This window comes from Ruditapes philippinarum, unplaced genomic scaffold (assembly GCF_026571515.1).
Source record: "Ruditapes philippinarum isolate M1 unplaced genomic scaffold, ASM2657151v2 ctg12004_1_1_1_1, whole genome shotgun sequence".
Lineage (NCBI taxonomy): Eukaryota > Metazoa > Mollusca > Bivalvia > Venerida > Veneridae > Ruditapes > Ruditapes philippinarum.
This window is the reverse complement of record NW_026856601.1, coordinates 52,934-75,032: the sequence shown is the minus strand read 5'-3', so window position 1 is coordinate 75,032 and position 22,099 is coordinate 52,934. Positions and strand designations below refer to the sequence as shown.

Genomic DNA, 22,099 nt, shown 5'->3' with positions numbered 1-22,099 from the left:
CACTACTGTATTCAACACTTGATTTAGCATTATATTTATTTCCAAACGTAGTAATAGAATTTGAAATATCACACTTGTGATATTTTGTTTCATTGTCAAGTAATCTAAGTAACTTTTTTTTCTGATTTATTTGTTGCTGCGTTTGTGCCTCATCTGTATCTGCATATATGAGTTTATCATCAAGATAAATATTCCGATTGTATCAATCTTTTATAATGACAAACATGATATTGTATTGAAATCAACTTTCAGTCCCTCCAGTTATAAAGTTCAATATATCTGGATCGATATTGAATATTTCTGAAGGAGAGCGGTCACATGTTAAATGTGAAGCTAAAAGCGTTCCTGCCTCAAATATATCATGGATTGAATTAAGTAATGGAAACATAAGGAAGAAGCAATGTAATTTGTCACCAACCTGCGTATTAAATATTGATACTGATGAAGTTTCAAACAGACGTTTTATGTGCCAGGTTCACTATAAGGCAGAAGTTGATCAAAAATATTTGACTGTACACATAATAGGTAATAGTTTTACATTCCATTTGTTTGTTTCAGTATTTCTTGAAATATTTTCATCATCATTTCCAAAAACTAAAATCCGAACCTTGTTAAACAAAGTGTTAAATTTACAATTTGAAGAGCAAAATGTCGTTTGCATTTTAATACCATGTTTAAAATTTGAAGCATTTCCATTAAAATGATTCAATTTTCTTTCCGATATGATACTTGTTAACAGCTTGCCTATGCTCCTGTCCATCTTACGACTCATTTTACAAACATTTTTTCCACACATAGGTTATAACGAATCCCATTCATTGCGAAGTCTTGACACTCTTCAAAACGTCCGTTTTTCCTGCAAGTTTTACTAAACATGATCTCAATTTGTACCCTTGATACAAATTGATTTCATATAGATGTTATATGTTTCTTGGCGTTTAACTGTATTACTAATAAATAATCATTGACGTGAAATTCATGTTAAATAATCTAAGTAAGTCATTAGCTAATTATAAGGAACATTTTCATATTTACACAGAAAAAGCCGATAAAGACAATAAATACAACGATAAACAGCAAAATGAAATTCATGTTAAATATTCTCAGTAAGTCACTTGCTCATCATAAGGAAAAATTTTCATATTTATATAGAAAAAGCCAATAAAGACAATAAAAACAATGATAAACAGAAAAATACTGGCCAAGCTTCGGACAAGTTCATAATTTGGATAATATTGGGTGCATGTGTACTTGTGGTCGGCATCATTGTTATAGCGGTCTTGTTTGTTGTCATCAGGAAAAAACGCCTAAATTCTACAGGTAAGATTGACATTAAATATATCTTCTATGAAAAACGGTGTCATTTGCAGTGCCTTGTAAAGATGATCAAGCGTTGCTATTACACAAAAGCTAGAATTCAGATGGGTATTCCACATTTTGTCGTCAAATTGACTTCTTCCTGAACAAAAGAGTAAATGATCTTCCTTTAACAGATATACTCCGGGTACTGTTTACCCCGCAGGAGTCTACAAACAGGTTTCGAGCCTCGTACATGAAAGTAATTATTCAATACTTAATACAGGTAACCCGACAATCAAAAAAAAAAGAGAACAAAAAAAAACAAAAAAAAACATAGCAGACTACTGTTCCAACGGCGCAACTTTTTAAGGTATTTTGTCATCCATTTTGTTATCCTGTGATCTTAAATTTTCAAGTCTGATTGGCTTAGCACATGCAGTGTATAAATGACCAAATCTTGGTATATACCGCCGTCCAGGAACGGGACACTTATTTAGAAAATAAAAATAAATTGCAAATTTTAAAATTAAATTATCCATTGAATACGGAAAGTAAAACCGAACTCATACGATGGATTGTTTAAGCACTGAAATTGTTCAGTGCTGTTGTTTTTGCGCTCATATTATTCCTTATCATTCAAGAAACAAAAATACGCATAAAATATCAAAATGTACGACATACACGTACAGTGTTTAAATCATCAAAATATGTATTTTAGCTCAATCATAAAGAGAACATTTATACCAGTTGTTTTCTAGTACGCTACATGAAACATGTCCTTTGACTAAAATGCTCTGGACTGAGCTTAACAACTTAAAAACAAGCTTGTCCGATTTTGTACAAGAGTATCGTGTAAGCAAGCCACATGTCTGCATAAGTGTCTTTTTTTCTCATTTTAGGCACTCAATATTAATTTTAAGCTTATTCCTATTTAATAACATTTATCTATAATAACAAAATGTTTTTGTATTTACAAACAGCATTATTAGTTATGTTGGCATTTCTTCTTTATATTTTTTTCTTAAACATTACAGAAAAGAGGGACAGCCAGGTAGATTATCACAAGCATGAGGATGATATAGTGTAAGTGTCTCTTTACTCTTAATAAAAACTTTATCAAAAAATTAGCTTGTTTGTAAACATGTATTTAAGACATTTGTCTCAGGTAGTACAAAAAAAAAAAAAAACAGAAAAATCTAATTTTTTCTGCAACTATATATATGTGCATATAATTATTTTATGTTGGCTTTTTAAATATATCTTAAGCATTAACGATCAAAATTTGATTGTTTTATCACATGATATTGTAATAACTAAAACCTTTTTTAAATGATTTGTATATTTCATATTTGTGCCATGTTACAATTTAGACTGTTCAATTTAAATCTAATTTTAATCTTTAAAAACAATCATAAGAATCATGGTCCTGTGTATACGATTGCAGATTTTCTAAACAAAACCCGGAGGTTCGTCCTTTGGGAAACCTTAATCAGAATGCGCATGCGCTTGAGAACGAGGCAGAAGTACCTGTATATTCTCAACCAGTTAAAAAGAAAACTATAGAAGACTCGGACAATACATATGCGCAAGTAAACAAAACAGGAACATCAGCTTCTTCTTCAAAAACGGAAAAGGTGTGGATAACAATTATCACATTTTCATTTGTTTTTATAATTATATAGAGACGTTGTGATGGCCATGGCTTGCGCTAGGTAATCTGCATATTTGATATAACAATTTACTTGACTGAACATTTTGTAACAGCTTTTCACCAGTATAAATTTAGATTTAAATATTATGAAATCTGGAAAATAAGTATATTTTATGTTTGTGTTTGATTTAATTTTAAGCCCAAACATTCACAGGACGGACAATTACTATATGCTGATCTTGCCTTTGATTCAAATGAGACTCCATCAAAAGCAGCAGTTGCCAAGCGGCGAGATTCCCCGACAGAATATGCTGATATAGATTATGTGAAGACAAAAACTAATAAAGGCATCGATGATACTCCTACGGAACAAGACAATATTTATGCAAACCAGTAGATTTATTTGATAGAAATAACGTTTGTGTCATTACACAAATCAACTTTACACACGAAACACTGTAAATATTAGCATGTGTATGCGAGTGTTTGTCAGAGCTTATTGCCAATACCCTAAGATTTAATCTGTCGTGAAAGTGAGTTATTGAACTTTGATGAACTGCTTTTTGTGTTATGTATTTTTCCTTTGTTTTTTTATGACAATGTTTGTTGCGCATGCACCTTTAACTGATAATTGCAAAAGAATATTTTATCATTAATCAATGTAGTTATATTGTTAAAAACTTTTTTTAAGTTTCACTTGCTATCTTATAAAACTGACAACTAAAAAGTCAGACAAGGATTTTATTTTCATTCAGAACACCTTGCCGATAGATTATAATGGAATCCGGAAAAGGATTTAAAGACGTTGCGTGCCATTAACAAACCAGAACGTGTATTAATGCATAACAAGTAACATAAAAAATTATGAAAAAACATCAGTATTAAGTGAAGTACATTTCGATTAAATTATGATATTTTAAAATATCCCGCAATCAGAAACTTTAAAAAACAATTATGAGTGTAAACTTCAAAATTATGCCATTCACACTTTTTGATTTTGTTAGGAAATGATAGTCAACGTATACAAAAGTAAGTACAATTAACCAATTGACTTCACACCATATAATACCGCATAATTAGGAATTATATCATGATTTTGAGAGGGGTTTATTTTTGCTATTTCATAGGAAGGTATGGAGTTCAGATGTTCAGTTATATCATCACGAAGGTCGTAGACTTTGATAATGTCAAACATCTGAAACGACATACCACAACAAACTTAGATTTATGATATTTTGAAATTCAATGAATGTGATAAAAGTGAAGGAAAACAGTGTTTGACAATAAGGTATTTCATTATGCTATAAAAATGTTGATGAATTTATCATTTGCACAATTATTTTGAGAGCACGTTTTGAAAATGCCGAACCTAGTTTTTTCTTTAACTTGCATAAATTATATGAAGGAAATACAAAGTATGACTGGTATTTAGTGACCGTTTCGATCCTCGGACTCGATATTAAACAGTATATGTAACCGATCTGAACGCATCCTCTCTTTTCCTCTCAGTACGGGTACATCGTAGAAAAACTACAAGCATCGGCATAAGAGTTGGAGCCTGGCTGATTCATCACCAGTGACACGTTGGTAAAGATCTGAGGGTTGTTGTAAACAAAAAGGGTAGGTCCTGGATGCAAAACCTCCCAAATCGTCGCTATAGAGTTTAGATTCTATCGCAAACTACGACTCAGCTGTCGAGGTCGTGGGGATTGGCTTTGCAAAGTAGGAAGGAACGACGAGGAAAAATGCGTCCCAAGCACAGAAAGTGATGAGCCTTATCTGGCATAACAGTCCTTTTCAGAGCTACCTCATCCTTTTTACATTGTCCCAGGTACTGCTACTGTTAGGCTCTCATTTTCCGCCGTTCAGTAAACTTTTTCTTTAGATTTCATATCTTTTGTCTATACTAAACTGAAAATGCTTGTAGGTCCATTCTTCCAATTAGTCTGAATGTCTGATGAGAGAGCGGATGGACCGTCATTAAAGGCAAAGACTACCGTAACGTTCGGACAAAATGCATCACATATGTGCGTTTGAAGAACCAGATTCTAGGTTAAGTGTACTTAGTTTTATCAAGGTTTACTTTAAAGGCACATTACGCTTCAGAAATGAACATTTTTTTACTTCTATAGAAAAGGAAACATGAATTTAAAAAAAAATTAAATTATTTTTCAAGAGTATGTTAGATGCTTGTTACCTGACGAAATTAGCAGTAAATGCGAAATAGTTTGTCTTAAAAGTACCAAAATGTAAGCTGAGATGTATTTATTATAAAATAATAGCATAATACAAAATGAATCTAAAATTAATATAAAAATTAATATAAAACCGTCTCAGTACAGAATAAGATAATTAAATTCTCGTATAATTAATTTCCGGACTCACTAAATATTCAGGACATCATATGTTATTATCTGATAAAATGCAGACGAATACTTCCAATTTAAACTCTTTGCCAGCTGAATTTATGCAATGGCAACTCCCTGCTTTGAATCTAGCACAGTTCATTCGGGGTTGAAAGGATTTCAATATATATAACCAAAAAAAAAAAGAACCTATATATACATGTATATATCTAAAGTATAGATTTTTGTGTGAATCCCGTATGGGGAGGCTTGCGTGACTCTAAACTATTGCAGAGTGTCGGCATGCCCGAGTGGTCAACACATCGGAAATCTAAGGATTGCTGACCGCGTGGATTCAAACCCTGTCAGAGGCAAGACGTTGTTTACCTGAGCAAGAAACTTTACATTCACCACTTAGCATTTGTTTGTTTCAGGAACGGATTTGAGAGTGTTTCAACTGAACTAAAATGAATTTGTATAAACGAATACTATTAGAAAAGTCACACCACTCTCGGGTCCAGCGGGTTTAGTCTAAAATAGCAACTTAATCAGCAGTGTTATGTTTGGTCCAATGAACTTTACATAATTCTTTATACGTTTCTAAAGTACTTGTGTTTATATGGTTTTTTTGTGTGAGTAGATTATAATACATATTCTGCATGTATTTTTGTTTTTATTCGGTTGAAGCTAGAAACTTTCGCGGATTTGTTATAAGTGACATATTCGCGTCTATAAAGATTCGCGGAATCATGCCTACCGCGAAAAGCGCTAACTTAAAACGCGCGAAATCCTTTCTAGGAATACAGTACATTGTCGAAAATAGATCTCATTATAGATTATTTCAGAATAAAGATTGGTAACTCTTGCACTTTGAGCGATGGGGATATATTCATTTCGCCAAATTGACTTTTCGCATACGCAATTGGAAGTTTTTATTTATTATAGATAACGATTTTTGTGTTCAATCATTATTTCATTATAATCGTACATGTAACTTATGGCATAAAACCTTCAAAATATTTATTTTACTTTCATTTTAGAGTGTAGAACGACATTTATTTCATCAAAATTTTATGATAACATTTATGAATAAGTATAATTTTCCCATTTGTTGTACTTAATGGTTATTTATGTTTCTTATACTCTCGCAGATATTTAGGAATCCAATCAAAACAGTGCAGACATATTCCTGAAGCTGGTCCTTTCTTTAAAACGATCTGTTTTTTTTTATTACACTATATACCTATTGTGTGTCGTCCACTTATACTGCGTAGGATTTAGAACTTAACATACTACTTTGTGTGAAGCCAAAACATGTTAATTTTAAACATTGTATTTACAAAAAGACCATGTAGCAATTATTGATATTTTCAAATATCAAATTTAAGCATAGTAAGTGTTTTATAAATAACTAATTTAATTTTTAACTTTGGCAATATTCTTCATCTATCAGGCATTTAACATGTACTGCATCTACGCCGACACCCGCAAGTCTATGACATAGGTGTGGGACTGTATTGAGAGTACTATCTTAGACTTTCAGGTTTCCCAATGCCACTCCAATCATATAATTTCTATGTTTTATAATAAAAGATAAAAAAATGTTTTCTTAGACCCTCGCAGACGTGCAGGAATCCAAGTGTCGGTCACAATTATGACATGTTTGACGTCTGGGGACCCACCAGAGTACATTGCACAAGTCTGCGATTATTTCGATATCTGGAAAAAAGTGATCCCTCGGAGGCATAAAAATAAGCTAAATTAAATGAAAATTGCAGACTCGGTCACACATCACCTGACAGCTGCTTAAGCTATTTTTCAACAATCCAAGGTGTCAAGCGATATATATGATGCAATTTTTATTTCCCGGGATACTCCAGAAACTTGCAGAAATCCTGATGCCAATCGACATAATGACACGTAAGCCTTTATGAAACTCATCTGGGGAAACTATATGAACCTGCCATTGTAACTTTCCAAGAAATCCTGGTAAAATTTGTCATGTTAAATTGTGAGAAAACTGTTGCCCATTGCCTCGGAGAGGGGTAGAATATACAAGAATTCTTACAGAACAGATCAACTTTATTTACAATAATGAATTGAACTTTTGCTTCTCCTCCAGTATGGAAATATAATTTTAAAAAGTTTATATATGAATATTTAATTACAATTTTACAAAGCATACAAATTCTAAATATATGCTTAACGGAATGTCAAAACTAGCAAACTGTTAAATGTATATACATGGATTTAGAAAACTTAGTCGAATAAATAAACTATATAGACCAGGAAAATAATATAAGTCAGAGTTGTATAACAGATTTTGTTACATAAACCTTTGCTATATAAACCTTTGCAGATGTATGTGATGTATTTTTTTCTTTTCTTTAATCATATACAAGAAACATAATGACATTTTTATGTAATTGTAAGAAAATCCTCAAACTAGTGACCAAGGCATATGCTGGGATTATACACAATTACTTAAAGGATCAACACCTTATTAGTGGCCTTTATAATTGTTTTAGCAAACCAAAAGGTCTATAGACATAAAGCATTCACAATAAGTTTCTAGATATAATTTGAAACAATATATATCAACACCATTGTGAACGCCGAAGTCTTATTAGGGTCAGAGTAAATTACAAAGTTTTAAATTAGATAATTATTGAAATCCACTATGAAATTTCGACAAAGCTTAAATGTTTTGATGTGTGCTCAAATTCTGAAATGTTATCTTATGCAACAATGTTCGCTTAGGAAAATAAGTTTTCCTTATGTTACATTTTAATACATTTTGTTCAAATAAATACATGTTTCCTGTTGATTTTGTTTTCACTTAAGGATCAACACCTATCAATGTTAACACTTGTTTTTATCAATATCAAATATGTGTCATATACAGAATATGTATTTATACATATGTATTAACATTTCTTTCACTTCCATATCTAATACTTGTTTCACATCAATATCTAATAAGTCCTGTATTATAACACTTGTTTCACTTCAGTATCAAATATGCATCAATATCCATTTCATATCAATATCAAACATTCATCATTATTTCTTTTAGTTCCATATCTAAAACATATCGATACTTTTCATTTAAATATAGAATATATACAGTATACATGTATTTATAAATACTTCACTTCAATATCGAATGTATTCAATATCTTTTTCATTTTAATATTGGATAAGTTTCAATATTTCTTTCACTTCCATATCGTATATGCATCTGTAGTTATGATACTTCAATGATGCATATGTGTAAATTTCAATGTCACATAATTATCGAAAATGTATCAATATTTCGTTTACAGTTATTTATCAATATTTCTCACTAATCAGGTATGTACAACATTTGTTTCTCTTCAATTTCAAAATGTAAAAATTATTTCACATCCATTTCACTATTTACAATACTCCTTTCACTTCAAAATAGATTAGGAATCAAAAGTTATTGACATTGAGTGATGGTTGTTCACATTGGTGTTGAATATGTTTTGTTCGAAGCGCCATTTCTACACGGTGAATTATCTAATTCATACGGTGAAAGAACTATGTTAACATAATCTCTGAAAAAATAAAAAAACACAATATTTTAACCCAAAAGCTGCTGACAGCAAAGGACTCTACTCACGCGACCAGTGCATATCAACTTCATGATCGGTACTGTTCGCTATTGAAAAGGAACTTACCTGGAAAATCTATCTAAAAATGACGATTTTGTCCAAAGTGTAAGATGGACACGTTCATGAAAGCAGAGTGAAAGTTAAATATTGATAAGCAACCCTAAGAGTTAGTTATCCCCATGCTTATCTGACGAAACAAAGGACTTAAGTTTTGACACAGCTTTAAGAATAATCAAATATATTATTTAATTTTACCCATGAAATATGGTGCTATATCAGTCAAATATATTTCATATTTTTTAAAAATAAATATGAAATATAAATATGAAAGTGGGCGGAGTTAAAACTCATATTTATTTTAAGGGACTTCTTTCGCCATTTTGTTTGAAAAATCTGATAAATACAAAGCAACTTTTTGTTGAATTTCGTTTTGAAAACTATCTATATTGATAGAAAATGGTCTAACTAAGAAAATTAATTCGAACACCAATATCTTTAATTCAGTCATCAACGCTGTACAGACGTTTTAGAGTTGTTTACGTGACGTCACAATGTAGCGCTAAATATCGCGTGTAAAACAAGACGATACTTAAATTACTGCGCGCTGTACAATTGCAGTTGCGTAGCAAGCAAAGGGGGTTCGCAACCATTTTTCTTTGATATTGAAATTAAATAAAAATGTTATTTTTTCGTTTTTCGTGAAATATGGTATATATTTTCACGAAACATGATAAAATGCCACATATTTTCACTCGCCGTCCCGGCTCGTGAAAATATGTGGCATTTTATCATGTTTCGTGAAAAATATATTCCATATTTCACTCAAACGAAAAAATATCCTCTTAATATTCGTTGGTATTGTTTTTGCTACTTTAAGAAAACTAGAATTACTGAAATTCATTGCCTTTTTATTTGAAAAGTTAGTATATGCTACAAAATCAAGAACTTATTCAGTGTTACTACACGGAATCAAGAACATAGAATGATCAGGAACACAGAATACGGCAAAGACACCAATAAGACATATTTTTGCAAATAACGCACGTTTCTGTTTCGGCAACAATGCCTTTCATTTGCTTGATTTGTAAGCATATTATACATATAGTATGTAATTTTCTATATTAAAGTACAGCTGTTCTCAATATCAAATGTGCATTGATATTGTAAAAAAGTGCTTAGATGCAAAACACTGATACCCAAAATCTCAATCTACAATGTCACCGACAAAACACAATGGAGCAGCAAATGGGCGAGCTCGCAACGCCTCGACATAGTCAGCATAACCACTATATCACTGCGCATGTTCTTTATTGTTTTATTTTGCTGAACGTCATGTGTTTAAACGCGTACTTTTCTCCTAAAACACCCTTCTAGCTTCTAGTTATATTAGAAATTTGTTTCATATGCCAACAAACGAACTAACGGGGGACATCCGTCATTTCATTCTATTACTCATCAAATATTAACATCACTGAAAATGAATATTCGAAGATGGAAAAGTTATTCACAAACTTTACTGTTTTTCTCATTATATATTGTTGTTTCTATTTCAAAACAAGTTATCTAAATGTTCGAAAATCATTACCAGATATAGATTTAAATGACAAACGTAAGTGCTTAAAAGGTTGAATATACATTGTATATGACGAATTTTGGCAATATAAATTGCAAATAAGGAATTTAAAAAAAAACAGGAGAAGACAATTTATGAATCATCAGTTTCGTTACCGGAAATGAGTGTTTGGTTAAAGCGTCTAAACAATTACATGACATCAATGCTCATGGAACATACAATAACTTTAATTTCCGTCATCATTACAAATATCCTTTGAGGTCCACAACGGGGAATCTAGAGACAACATCGTGAATTTTTCACTTTTAATATACAACAGCTTAGTAAAATCGATCGCATGTCGGTACTTTTATACCACCGTTTTTTTATGTTTCCTTTATACATGTTATTGGGTTTAAATTCTTCCCATATTAACAGAAAAAACAATTTTTTAATTCATGACTTGTAAATAAGTACAACCATTAACTATAGTCAACATAATAATCTTAGCAAAATTATGTCCTCCTGCTTAAGTAACCGCACAACTATTTTATTAGTTGTGACAAGAAGCCCTTGGTAGTCTTCTAAACGGAATTGTAATGTATCCATTCTCTTTTATTATTTTGAAAACAAAAATGTTCTTTAAGAAATAATACCAAAAAAAAAAACGTTTGTCAAATTGTAAATGCTTTTGATAAAGGTGACACGTACATTTATATGATAACTTGAACAGCACACGAAATTAAGACAAAGAGTAAAATTAAGTACTTTCTATATATATTCTATCTAAATTGTACTGCTTGTAGGATAAGGATTAAATGTCTTTTCATAAACTGAGTGAGAATTAGAATTGATTAGATTACATGACTATTATAGGTTCTGATGATATAGTATATACATTAATAAAAAGAATCACTGACTTACACTTTGTCATCGGTATCAATATTTCTTTCCAATTCTGTTGATAATGCTGAAAATAAAATCAGATTAAATATTAACCTTTAAAGAAATTGATAACGTTCTTGTTCAAAATGGAAAAATGGAAACTTTACTGATAGCACAAAACGGGCAAACTAAATAAAAAACAAAATTTTCTATAATCAAATATTAATGTGTTTGCTTTTTCCCCGTTTCGGGAGTTAAAAAGGTTTTTTCCCGTTTTCGTTTTTTGGGCCCATTTTGCCCCAAAAAAAAACTTTTTGGGGAAAAAGAGAGAAGGAAGGGCTAAAAAATCTCCCATTAAGTAATTGGAAAACATCAAATGGTACAGAACTCTTGAAAAAATAAAAAAATATGTCAGGTCCCGTCCTGTCAAACAAACAAAAAATGAATGAATAAATAGAAAACGAAAAAGAAAAAAAAGAAAATAAACACCCCAAATGGAGTCCATTGAAATCTATGTTCCTTGAGGAAGTTGAATTACTTCTTATCATTGTATCAGTTTCAATTAAAAAAAATAAATATACAAATAAGAATTTAAAACAATATGTTCATGTTTATCATGAGAATGGCAAAAATTACAATAATTGTAATTAGTTTTAAGATTTGCACGATAAATAAAACTCAAGTGAAATACTTAGGATTGAATTTCGAATTGATGCACCCGTACTTATAGTTTATTAATAGAATAAGGTATCAACATGAAGCCGAAATAATAAATTATGAGAATACACGATATACCTTTAGTTCTTTTCTGTTTGATCATTGCAATGGCAACACATACGCTGAGTAAAACAATAGATGCAGCAAAAATGGAACCAAGAAGTGTCCAAATCAGCCATTTGTAAAACCATTTTATGGTCTTCGTAGAGCTATAATCTGTAGTTAAACAAATTTTTAACGTTTAGAAAATTTCACTTTTATCATATTTAACTATTTTAACATGCTATTTATTTGTGAATTAATCTATGCACTGTGGAATGAATGGCTGATTTTTGTTACGCCGCATATATTTCCTGAAAAACATAGCTCTCTGCAGAGCTTTATACGTTACTCGGTAACGCAGATCGCTCTTTAACAGCTATATTCGTAAAGTTCAAACGACAAAAGCGCCCGGAGCTTTATTCGTCAACGACATGCATTGATTTTGAAAGTGACACCTCGCTTCGACGAACAAAGCTCCTCGTCATGAAGTTAGTTGTAAATAAACAACGATGTCACCAAGAAAATTTTAACTTACATCATCGTCCTTATCACCATTAAGTCATAACAATCATTACTTCTATTGTCATCAACATCATCATTAAGCTCATCATCATGCCCATTATCATCAAAAATATCAGCAGCATCATCAAAATTGTTATACTATTATTATTGCCTTTATCTTCATAATCATGAAAATCAAAAAATAACATTTTATCAAATTTATAATCATCATAAGGATTTCAATCACATCAAAATTATCATCATCATCATCATGGTCGTCGTCGCCGACATCATCATCATCAATATTAATTTCAAAAACATTATAATGATTATCTTGATGTTCATTTCCTGTTTATGATGATGATTTTTATGATAATAGTGAAACTATTTAGCCGATGCAAAAGATGTTGGCCGTGACAATGCTGGTGATGATGAACTGGTGATTATAATGAAAATGGTCATGATGATGATTTTGATGATGATGATGATGATAATAATAAGGTACAGGTGATGACAGGGGATATGGGAAAATATTATATTAACATTAAATTGACTAATTTTTGTAGAGAAATTTCCCGAAATTGTTTGTACGGGTTTTTGGATGATTCTGGAAATAAAACCCCAAAATTTAACAGCTTATTCACATCTATCAAGTTAGAAAGAATATCTAGCTAATTTTCATAGCTCGTTATTTGCATGTTAAAACTAAGGGAGGTTTATACATCAAAATCCGGCATCTTGACGTATACACCCTATCTTTTTGCGGAGCGGATTTGTTTAAATTATTACAATTGGTCTCGACGAATGGAGTTCCCCGGAGAGCTTTAGTCGTTGGAAGTTCTATGCGGCGTGACACAGAGCAGCACATGTAAGATAAATGTAGATAAGTAAACAACTCTGTAAGTATTAGTTATTGCTCTCTGTACACTTATTGTCATATTATTATAGCAAAAGCTGAAAACTCACATAGAAAATCAACCGTTGAGCTCTGGTTTAATATCTCATTCAAGTCAGGAGAGACGGCAGCGCATGTTATCTGTTTGCCGTTGTCGTCTTTACTGACTTTCAAGTTCACAGCGTATACTGCCGTCCAAGCGTCATTAGATAGACTTGAGTTTGTGGAATACATTTCAGAACCAATGATTCCACTCGGTGCCATGAAGCTTGCTTTATATACTGGGTTTGAGTCATTTAATATACATACAGCGTACATTTGTGGTGGTTGCAAACCTTGTTCAACTTTGATTTTTAGTGTGATTGTTGCTGGAGGAACTGCAACAACAAAATAATGTGTCAACAATAATTAGTTTGGATTGTCAGGCCATTCCCTAAACAGTTTAACGTTTCAATCACATATCCATTTACATTAAATTGAGCGTCCTTAGCCAGTTGGTTAAGATGACTGACTTCAATCCACGTGTCCCACACCGCTGCAGATTCGAGTCCCGAAAGGGACTTTGGATTCATTCGTGTGAGGAAACTATCCAGCTAGCTTACAGAACTTTGTTTGTGAAACTCATGTGCCCGTTCGTGCTTTAAATAATTCACGAGAGGGCACCTGTAGTCGCCCTCTACCAGAATAGCTTGTAAGTCGCTATATGGTCTATTTGATCTATACTGTGTTGGTGCAACGTACGAAACAACAAAAAATCGAAAAAGAAAAAAATATATTTTGTTTGAGGTTAAGCATTTTGCACCTTTTGAAATATTTTAATTGTTGAAAACTAGTTTTATAGGTCAATCTTAATACCTTTGTGGAAGCTTCCTAAATGAGTTAGAAACATTAGACATACAATAACAATTAAATGTAGTTTGATTCTAATCAGTTTTTGTGTAATCTTTGGTTTCTTAAAGTTACATTAAATAAATTTCATAAAAAAAGAAATAGCGACATTTCATTAATAAATTGGGTTTCATATCGACTCCAGATCTTTTTTAGGTGTCTAGACAATCCAAATGAGTTTAATGAGCATACAAATGTGCAACCTCAATGTGGCGAATTCGGAAGTACAATTTCTGTTTGCATGAGAACTCGCCTTCAGATCATCCGTACATCAACATTAAATCAACAAACATGACTATAAGTAGCAATCCTAATTTAACGGTATATGTCCGCATTGTGACGGATATTTTCATACAAATTTAATCTTTTTTATGAGATGAATTTTTTTCTGAACCACAGGCCTAGTGCACCGTGAAGCTTAAACGGTAAAAGTGTGTTTGCACAAGAAAATCTTATATTCGCTGTGTTCCGGATAGCAACTATAACAGCGTGACGTAGCGCATACACGAGCTGATTATGGTCTTCATTTGCATGTTAAAATTCGTATACGAACTTTAGTGTTACCGTGGGGTTTTCCATTTAAAATCCTAATTTATGAACAATATTTGATGCGATTTACAACGATACTGTTAAAAAGGTTAATGAAACTGTAGAATGCTTGGTTTTTAGGCCGACGGCAAAAATTATTTTAACATATTTATTTAATGTAGCTTTAAGATTAAATGTAACAAGAAATAAAAATAAGACAATACAAACAAAGTATTTTATGCAATAATTAATACCGTTCAAAGCATACAGAATATAAAAGACAAACACAATCTTATCAAAAAGCAGCAAAGAATGAAGAAAGATGTCAAACGGCATCGATTAAGCTATTATGTTTAAACTACGCAAAAGGTATAGGTAATAAGTAAAAAAGGGTGAGAGAAGTTGCATAAATAGATGTATTTCTAATTATTTTTGGTTTGTGAGTAGCAAATATGTAACATATTACTAAGTCGTTACCTTATTGTTTGTAGAGTTTTAAGTCTCACCGACACTGACCTCAGATGCCCCTGCGTGCAATTATACAGGTAAGCTAGCACCTGAGTAGAACCACTGATCAGGTGAAGGGCAAGTATTTTGAAGTCAACGACCTCTATAGACAATTTGGTTCAACAGAAAGCAAATATCCATTACACATGTATTTAATACTCTTACCTCTAAATGAAGCGTATTATATGTTTACAGAGTTAAAATATCTTGTTAATAAAATCATTGATACCGATTCATTTACTTACAGAGAAAATGTACTTGTTTTGGTTGTGTGCATTCTTCTTTGGTCATGTACCATTCTTTATGAATACAGCATGTGATATTCTTTAGGTTCCATTGTCTTTTGAACGTTGGCAGATAAAAATGATACGTCCAATTGGAATAAAGAGGGTCAACATTTATTTCGTGATAGCTAGGGAAAATCTTAACCCCGGAAATGCTAAAATACACATCAGGGATAGGTCTTGCATCACCAACTGAACATTCAACATCAGTAGAATTTCCCTCATTGAGTGTTTCTGGTGCCGATAATTTCTTTAACTTGGGTTGTTCTAAATATTATACAGAAACATTATATATCATTGGTTTTGCCATAACAGCAAACATTCGTATTTCATGTTATTTAAAGAAGAAAGTATTTGGTTGCGTTTGAAATAAAAAATTGAAACACAAATGAGTAGTCTGTTCAATTTAATATGTTTTAAAGGCAAGTAAAAAAAATAATAACTGTAGTTATTAACATTTTAGCGCTGGAAACGTTTTGAAATATGTCTTCATGTCTTTAAAATAAGAGCATTAAAGTTTGAGTTATCACAAGTTGAACACAATACAAAAGGGCTTCTCCAAGCTGTTTGGTTCATGGGTAAATGTTCAGCCATTTTGTATGTGATAGGTAGATTAGTATGTAATGTCTAACTTCATTCAAGTAGGACATACTTGTCAAGATCTTTTACTTGTAAAAATTATGATTTTTTTTGGAATTACGTTTAATGTCCGTTTATTTAAGAAGAAAATACAAGAATACAAACCATGATAATTTTAGCATTTACATTGATAGGTAGATATTTAAAAATAAATTTATTTTGATATGTTTTTAGTCAGGTATTATATCAGAATATATAAGACATTTTAAAAAGTTAAGAGGTTCATTCATTTACACAATTACACAAGAAAAGGTGCAAAAGGATGGAAAAAAAAGAGAGTAAATAAACCGCTTTGGTATCATTTTTCTCTGCATGTACTATTTAGATATCAAACAATTCAATTAGATTTATCCAGCAATTTTCAAATTTTTCTAATATATCATTTTGTAAGGCAACAAATCTTTCAATTTTTAATCTGTTTAAAATATTTCTTTTGAAGATAATTTTATCTGGAGTTTTGTTTCTTTAATTTCTGTATAAATGTAATATTTTGAAAAGGGAAAAGTATACGATGTTTTCTTATCTTTTGCATGAAAGAAAGATGTAAAATTGTCATACGTAACATTTATTGCTATTTCATTAAGCCATTTGAATAAATTATTCCAGAATATTTGTACCGTTTGGAAGTCCAAAAGTAGGTGCTCTATACTTTCAACATCCTTACAGCAAAAATCACAAAGACTAGATTCGGTGAATTAACATTGAAGGAGAAATTTGTTTATTGCAATATTCATGTGCTAAAAAATATATTGAAAGTTTTGTAAAATATTATCTTTTCGTTTTATCTTAACGTTTTCGTAAATATTTTACTATTGAAATATTTTTTGCGGGAATCGTTCTTCCCATTTTATTTGCCTTATTTCATTTTATTTTATTTCTATTTTATTTTATTTATATTATTTTATTTTATTTGTCAAAATTATGATTAAAAACAAACTCAGGTGTATTTAAAATTACGGTTTCTATATGTGGATAGTACATCAATAGTCATGCAAAGATGTGACAGTGTTTTTCTGTTTCAGTGTAAAAAGGTATTGTATTTTTATAGTCTCTTGTAAATCAAATATATTTAATTGGTTTCATAAATGTATGCCATTTGTTTTATTGTGTATTTTATATATCGATATATATATATATATATATATATATATATATATATATATATATATATATATATATATATATATATATATATATATATATATATATATATATATATATATAATCTATGTTTAATGAGACCTAAATAAATAAATACAAGAAAAACATACGGTTCTAAGGAAAATATTGAAACAATGTATGAACATATCAGCTAGGTCTTCAATGAAATAATGCCTAGTAAATTGTTCTTACTGTCATTACATTAAATATATGATAATTCCAGGCATTTTTAAGTTGTCCAAATTAGTTTTAACCCCAACATTCTACATTTGTATTTTGATTTAAAATTATACTAGTGTGTAATCAAAGTGCTTCACTACTTTAACAATATTCGTTTATGTTGTTATTGTTATTGTACAAACTGCTTGGCAAACCATTATGTTTAAAGTTGAGAGGGTTTGAGATACGAGGACTGAACATCAACAACGAGAAATTAAAAAGCCTTTAAAAAAATTTCAATTTGTCTTGCAACTAGTTATGAAATAATAAAAATGCGTAGAATAAATAACATTTAGAATCATTCCTTACTTTTCCTTTAGTAATACAAAAGAAAATAATAATCTTGTTATCATCAAATCATTTAAAATATGGTATGTATCCTTCTTAAAATCCTCTGAGCGTATTTAATATATAGATCATACGAAAAGAAATATCTCACGACAAACCATATACATATGAAATGATTATATCAAGATAACATTATACTTACTTATAACGTATACTAGAGCTGTTGTTATCAAAGGAGAGACCAGTGCTTCGTTCATTACTGTGCATGTAATATTTCTCCTATGGTGTTTGTTTCTCAAAGTAAAAAACGCCATATAACCTGGTTTCAGATCATATTCAAGCGGTTTCAATGACTCATTCCCTATAGTTATACTGACGTTACTTGGCGGTAAATCTCCTGCTGTCTTACACAATACGCGAAACTGCTCCTCGTCTTCACCAACAATGCAACCTCTGCAGTCATCAATGTCTTTCAAATTATCAAATACTAGTGCACTGGAAGGAACTGAAAATGATATTGACCATGCTTATCCAGGTTAGTTAGTTAAATTATTTTGTGGTTTCATCTAAAATACCTTTTTAAACACATGGCTGTTCGATATTCTGAAACACATGTAAAATATATATCCTGATAGTCATAGTAATTTCTAAATGTTTAAACTCGCGGTTGTATTCCTTATCAATACTGTCTTTAGATATAACTATCATTTGATATGTGTTTAAATACCAATGGTGGAACAACATAACGAGGTCCGCTTGCTTGGCTTATTAAGGAGACAATCGGATAAGTTAACCAGAAATAGCTGGTTTGATACTCGGATGAAATGAAAGTTCTCCGTGACAACTAATTAAGTCAAATAGTCATTTGTCTCTCCCTGCTGATTAAAAACAAATGTAGTCGGTCACATGACATGCACATGTTTATCTAACATTATCTGAATTCAGACTCTAGCAAACGTTTCACAAAATTCTTAACTACTTTACCGTTAACACTATTGGTCAATGATTCAAACTTCAATGTCGGACAGCTACGTTAATGTGTGATTTGATTTTGTTTTAAGATGCGTGTTTGAGGTCAGTTATATTTTTATATATTTATTAAGAAATTCAGTTGCCAATAGTTCTGTTTAATAAACGTTTCCTTTGTTAATAAAATTAAGCTTGACCAGTGTCATCAATACTGTTATAGAATCCAAATGACATAATAAAAATCAATAATTATAATAACAACAATGTCATGCACACAACTTTTAGAGAGTGATTTTGTGTTGCATTGAATGCTTGCATTTTCTATATGGATTCTGTAGATTTCTATATCTTCACCTCTGGTACTGTTTGTTAAAATCAAGTAATATTTCAGATCATTATGATATTGAATAAACTTGGATAACAACGAATGTTGTGGTATCGTCCATTCACTTGTTTCGTTGTCTTTTGCCATTCTTGGATCATATGTATAAGGAGTAAAAGTAAATGTTACACTTCTTCCAAGAAATGCTGGTTGAATAATTTGTAAATACCTAAAGTTGTTTTTTTTTTATGTCAAAGTGTTATGTTTGGAAAGGTAGAATACATGATTGGTTTAGTTTGTTTGTTTGTTTTGAACGACACTGTATATGCCATATAGCGATGTTCTAGCTTTACTGGTGAGGGAAGACCTCAGATGTCCTTCTGTGTATTATTTCAGGCACGAACGGTCACCTGAGTAGAACCAACGACGTTCCGTAAGTTAGCTGGATAGCTTCCTCACATGAAAGAATATAAATTCCTTATCGGCTTTCGAACCCACATTGAGGAGGGGCAAGTGATTTGATGGCAACGACCTTATCCGCGACCAAGGACGACCCTAACGTAATTGGTGATCTTATCTTCAGAATATAAATGATACAATAGTGGCATCAATATTATGTATGATTATAAAGGTCCATATCTAAGAAGATTCCATGAAATCACTTATTTCAAAACTTATCACATTTAAAAACAACATGTCTCGGCCTTTTGTTATCTTGTCTATGGTATATTACTGAAAGACAGACATTCATGTTAAATGTTTTGTTTAAGTTGCTATATAAATTACTTAAGATATTTAAAACATTTAAGAAACTGAAAATAAATATTTAAACTTAACGTACCTTGACCAAAGAGAAACACCATTGATGTTATCAACACAAACATTGTCAATTGATTGCGCATTTCGTACGAAAGTTAATATTTAAAATCTTAGGCATTATGACTAAGTACGTTGAAATATTTTAATTACAATGCTTACTAATATTTTAATACAATGGCCATGCAGTGATAAAAGTGCATATATTATATTTTTATCATTAGTAATACTTGAACACTTTTAAGTGTAAAATATATGTTTAGCTATTGATCTCGTTGTTTACATAGTATGACATTAAGGACAATTACATCCTTATTCCATCAATGTATGTATTAATTTCCAAGTTTGCAAATATAGCTTTAATGATTAAAGATAACTTGCATTAAGTCCCTGATAAAAAAAAGAAAAGCAAGGATGATTAAACAGACATTTTTCAAGCGGTAAAGTATTTTGTATAATGATTTAATTTCCGTATCTTAATTGTTGTATTATTGTTGTATGCTGAATGCACTGAGTGTTTTCCGGTCTAGACCTCACAAGTCACGTAAGCCATTACTTAATCTAGAGGAACTGGCTTCCAGTTAAGGAGGCTGTTAAGTATTAAAGGAAAATATACATATAATTATACAACTTGCTATACAAGATCAAAAATTAAGAATCTATTGTTAACATAAGTGATTGGACCCAAAGGCGCTGGGTCAATGCTATCATTAATGTTTCCATAACTGGGGGAGGGTGTAATCCAACAAATTTGCGGTGTGAGGGAAAAATAATTTGCAAACGCCTTGTGTAACATGTGGTTACAGGCCTATATGGTGGCTAATTTGGACAACTAGATAGTTAGGGTGGTTAATTCCTAAGAGATTATGGTATGGCCGTGTTCTTCAATATCTATAATAATCTAGAAGACAGCTTCTCTTTAGTGTGCTCGCCATTAATGTGTTTTGGAGTTGTGAGACACTCTTTTTTCAGATAAGTCATTTAAACCCATTCGACTGATCCTTTTTACCATTTGTAAGGCGTGTGTATTTGCATGTTTGCTTGCTATGTTAAAACTGGAGAGATACGCATGCTTTCAACTGGTCATAATTAAGGATCGATTGGAAAAGAAGATATTCTTCTATATGTCTTTTTTTAATATCTGGGACATCAGTCTTAACGATCGTAAGGTTTTGAGATCGAAAATGCTGATAGTAGTGCACTTAATACATGGAAACATAATATATTTAATATTATTGAATCACGTATAAAATTTTATCGTGGTAATGAACATCTTTTACCACCAAAACCTAGACTTAGTTTACGACATCTTAGAAAGGATATATTAGCGTTCCACTCTAAATTTGTTTTAGTTCTGGCTGACAATACGGCCAATAACATAATTATCGTGTACGTACTCATTTTTTAAATGTTATACAAAATGAACTTTACAGCACTAATGCTTATTCTAAAACCGTTCTTTCTGAAACAGTCATATTTCTAGTATTTCTAATTTTAAAGTACGTGTTGATGAGAAAGAGCTTAAACTTCCTATCATGTACTGGATTCCAAGATAACATAAATATCCATATAAAGCCCACTTTATTGCTAATTCCACATCTTGTACTACTAGTAATCTTTCTATTTCATTAACTTATTGTGTTACTGCCATCAAGGCACATGTCATTAGATACTTTGAAACAGTTAATGAAAATACGGGCATAATCTTTTTTGGTCTGTTAAAAATTCAACTGAAATCTTAAATAAGTTTAAAGTTAAGAATTATCAAGCTTCATCTGTTAGTACTTACGATTGCTCTATCCTATATACAATATTGCCACATAATCTTACAAATAATAAATTATTATATTCAATTCATAAAACATTTGCAAGAGAAAAGGTCACGTTTCTTGCTTGCAATTCAAAGAAGGCTTTCTTTACCAATGGTATCATTAAACAATAAAAAATGTGGAC

General features: G+C 31.1%; 2 protein-coding genes across 3 annotated transcripts; one reads left to right on the top strand and one right to left on the bottom strand.

Moving 5' to 3' along the window:
• Positions 1 to 249: 249 nt before the first annotated feature.
• LOC132747099 (uncharacterized) lies at positions 250 to 3,677 on the top strand. Its single transcript, XM_060736413.1, has 5 exons — positions 250 to 525; positions 1,153 to 1,320; positions 2,334 to 2,382; positions 2,744 to 2,933; positions 3,150 to 3,677. Exons 1-5 carry the CDS (start codon positions 465 to 467, stop codon positions 3,345 to 3,347), a joined length of 666 nt encoding a protein of 221 aa, XP_060592396.1. The 5' UTR covers positions 250 to 464; the 3' UTR covers positions 3,348 to 3,677.
• A 3,971-nt stretch (positions 3,678 to 7,648) lies between these two features.
• Positions 7,649 to 20,503, bottom strand: LOC132747098 (uncharacterized). Of its 2 annotated transcripts, XM_060736411.1 has the most exons (7): positions 20,172 to 20,500; positions 18,242 to 18,544; positions 15,694 to 15,999; positions 13,597 to 13,902; positions 12,166 to 12,303; positions 11,410 to 11,455; positions 7,649 to 8,876 (listed from the first exon to the last, which is right to left on the bottom strand). In XM_060736411.1, the coding sequence occupies exons 1-7, from the start codon at positions 20,230 to 20,232 to the stop codon at positions 8,783 to 8,785; spliced, it is 1,254 nt and encodes a 417-aa protein (XP_060592394.1). In that variant the 5' UTR covers positions 20,233 to 20,500; the 3' UTR covers positions 7,649 to 8,782. The 2 variants fall into 2 exon arrangements, with proteins under 2 accessions (XP_060592394.1, XP_060592395.1); XM_060736412.1 differs by lacking the exon at positions 15,694 to 15,999 and having other exon boundaries at positions 20,172 to 20,503.
• Between the last annotated feature and the right edge of the window lie 1,596 nt (positions 20,504 to 22,099).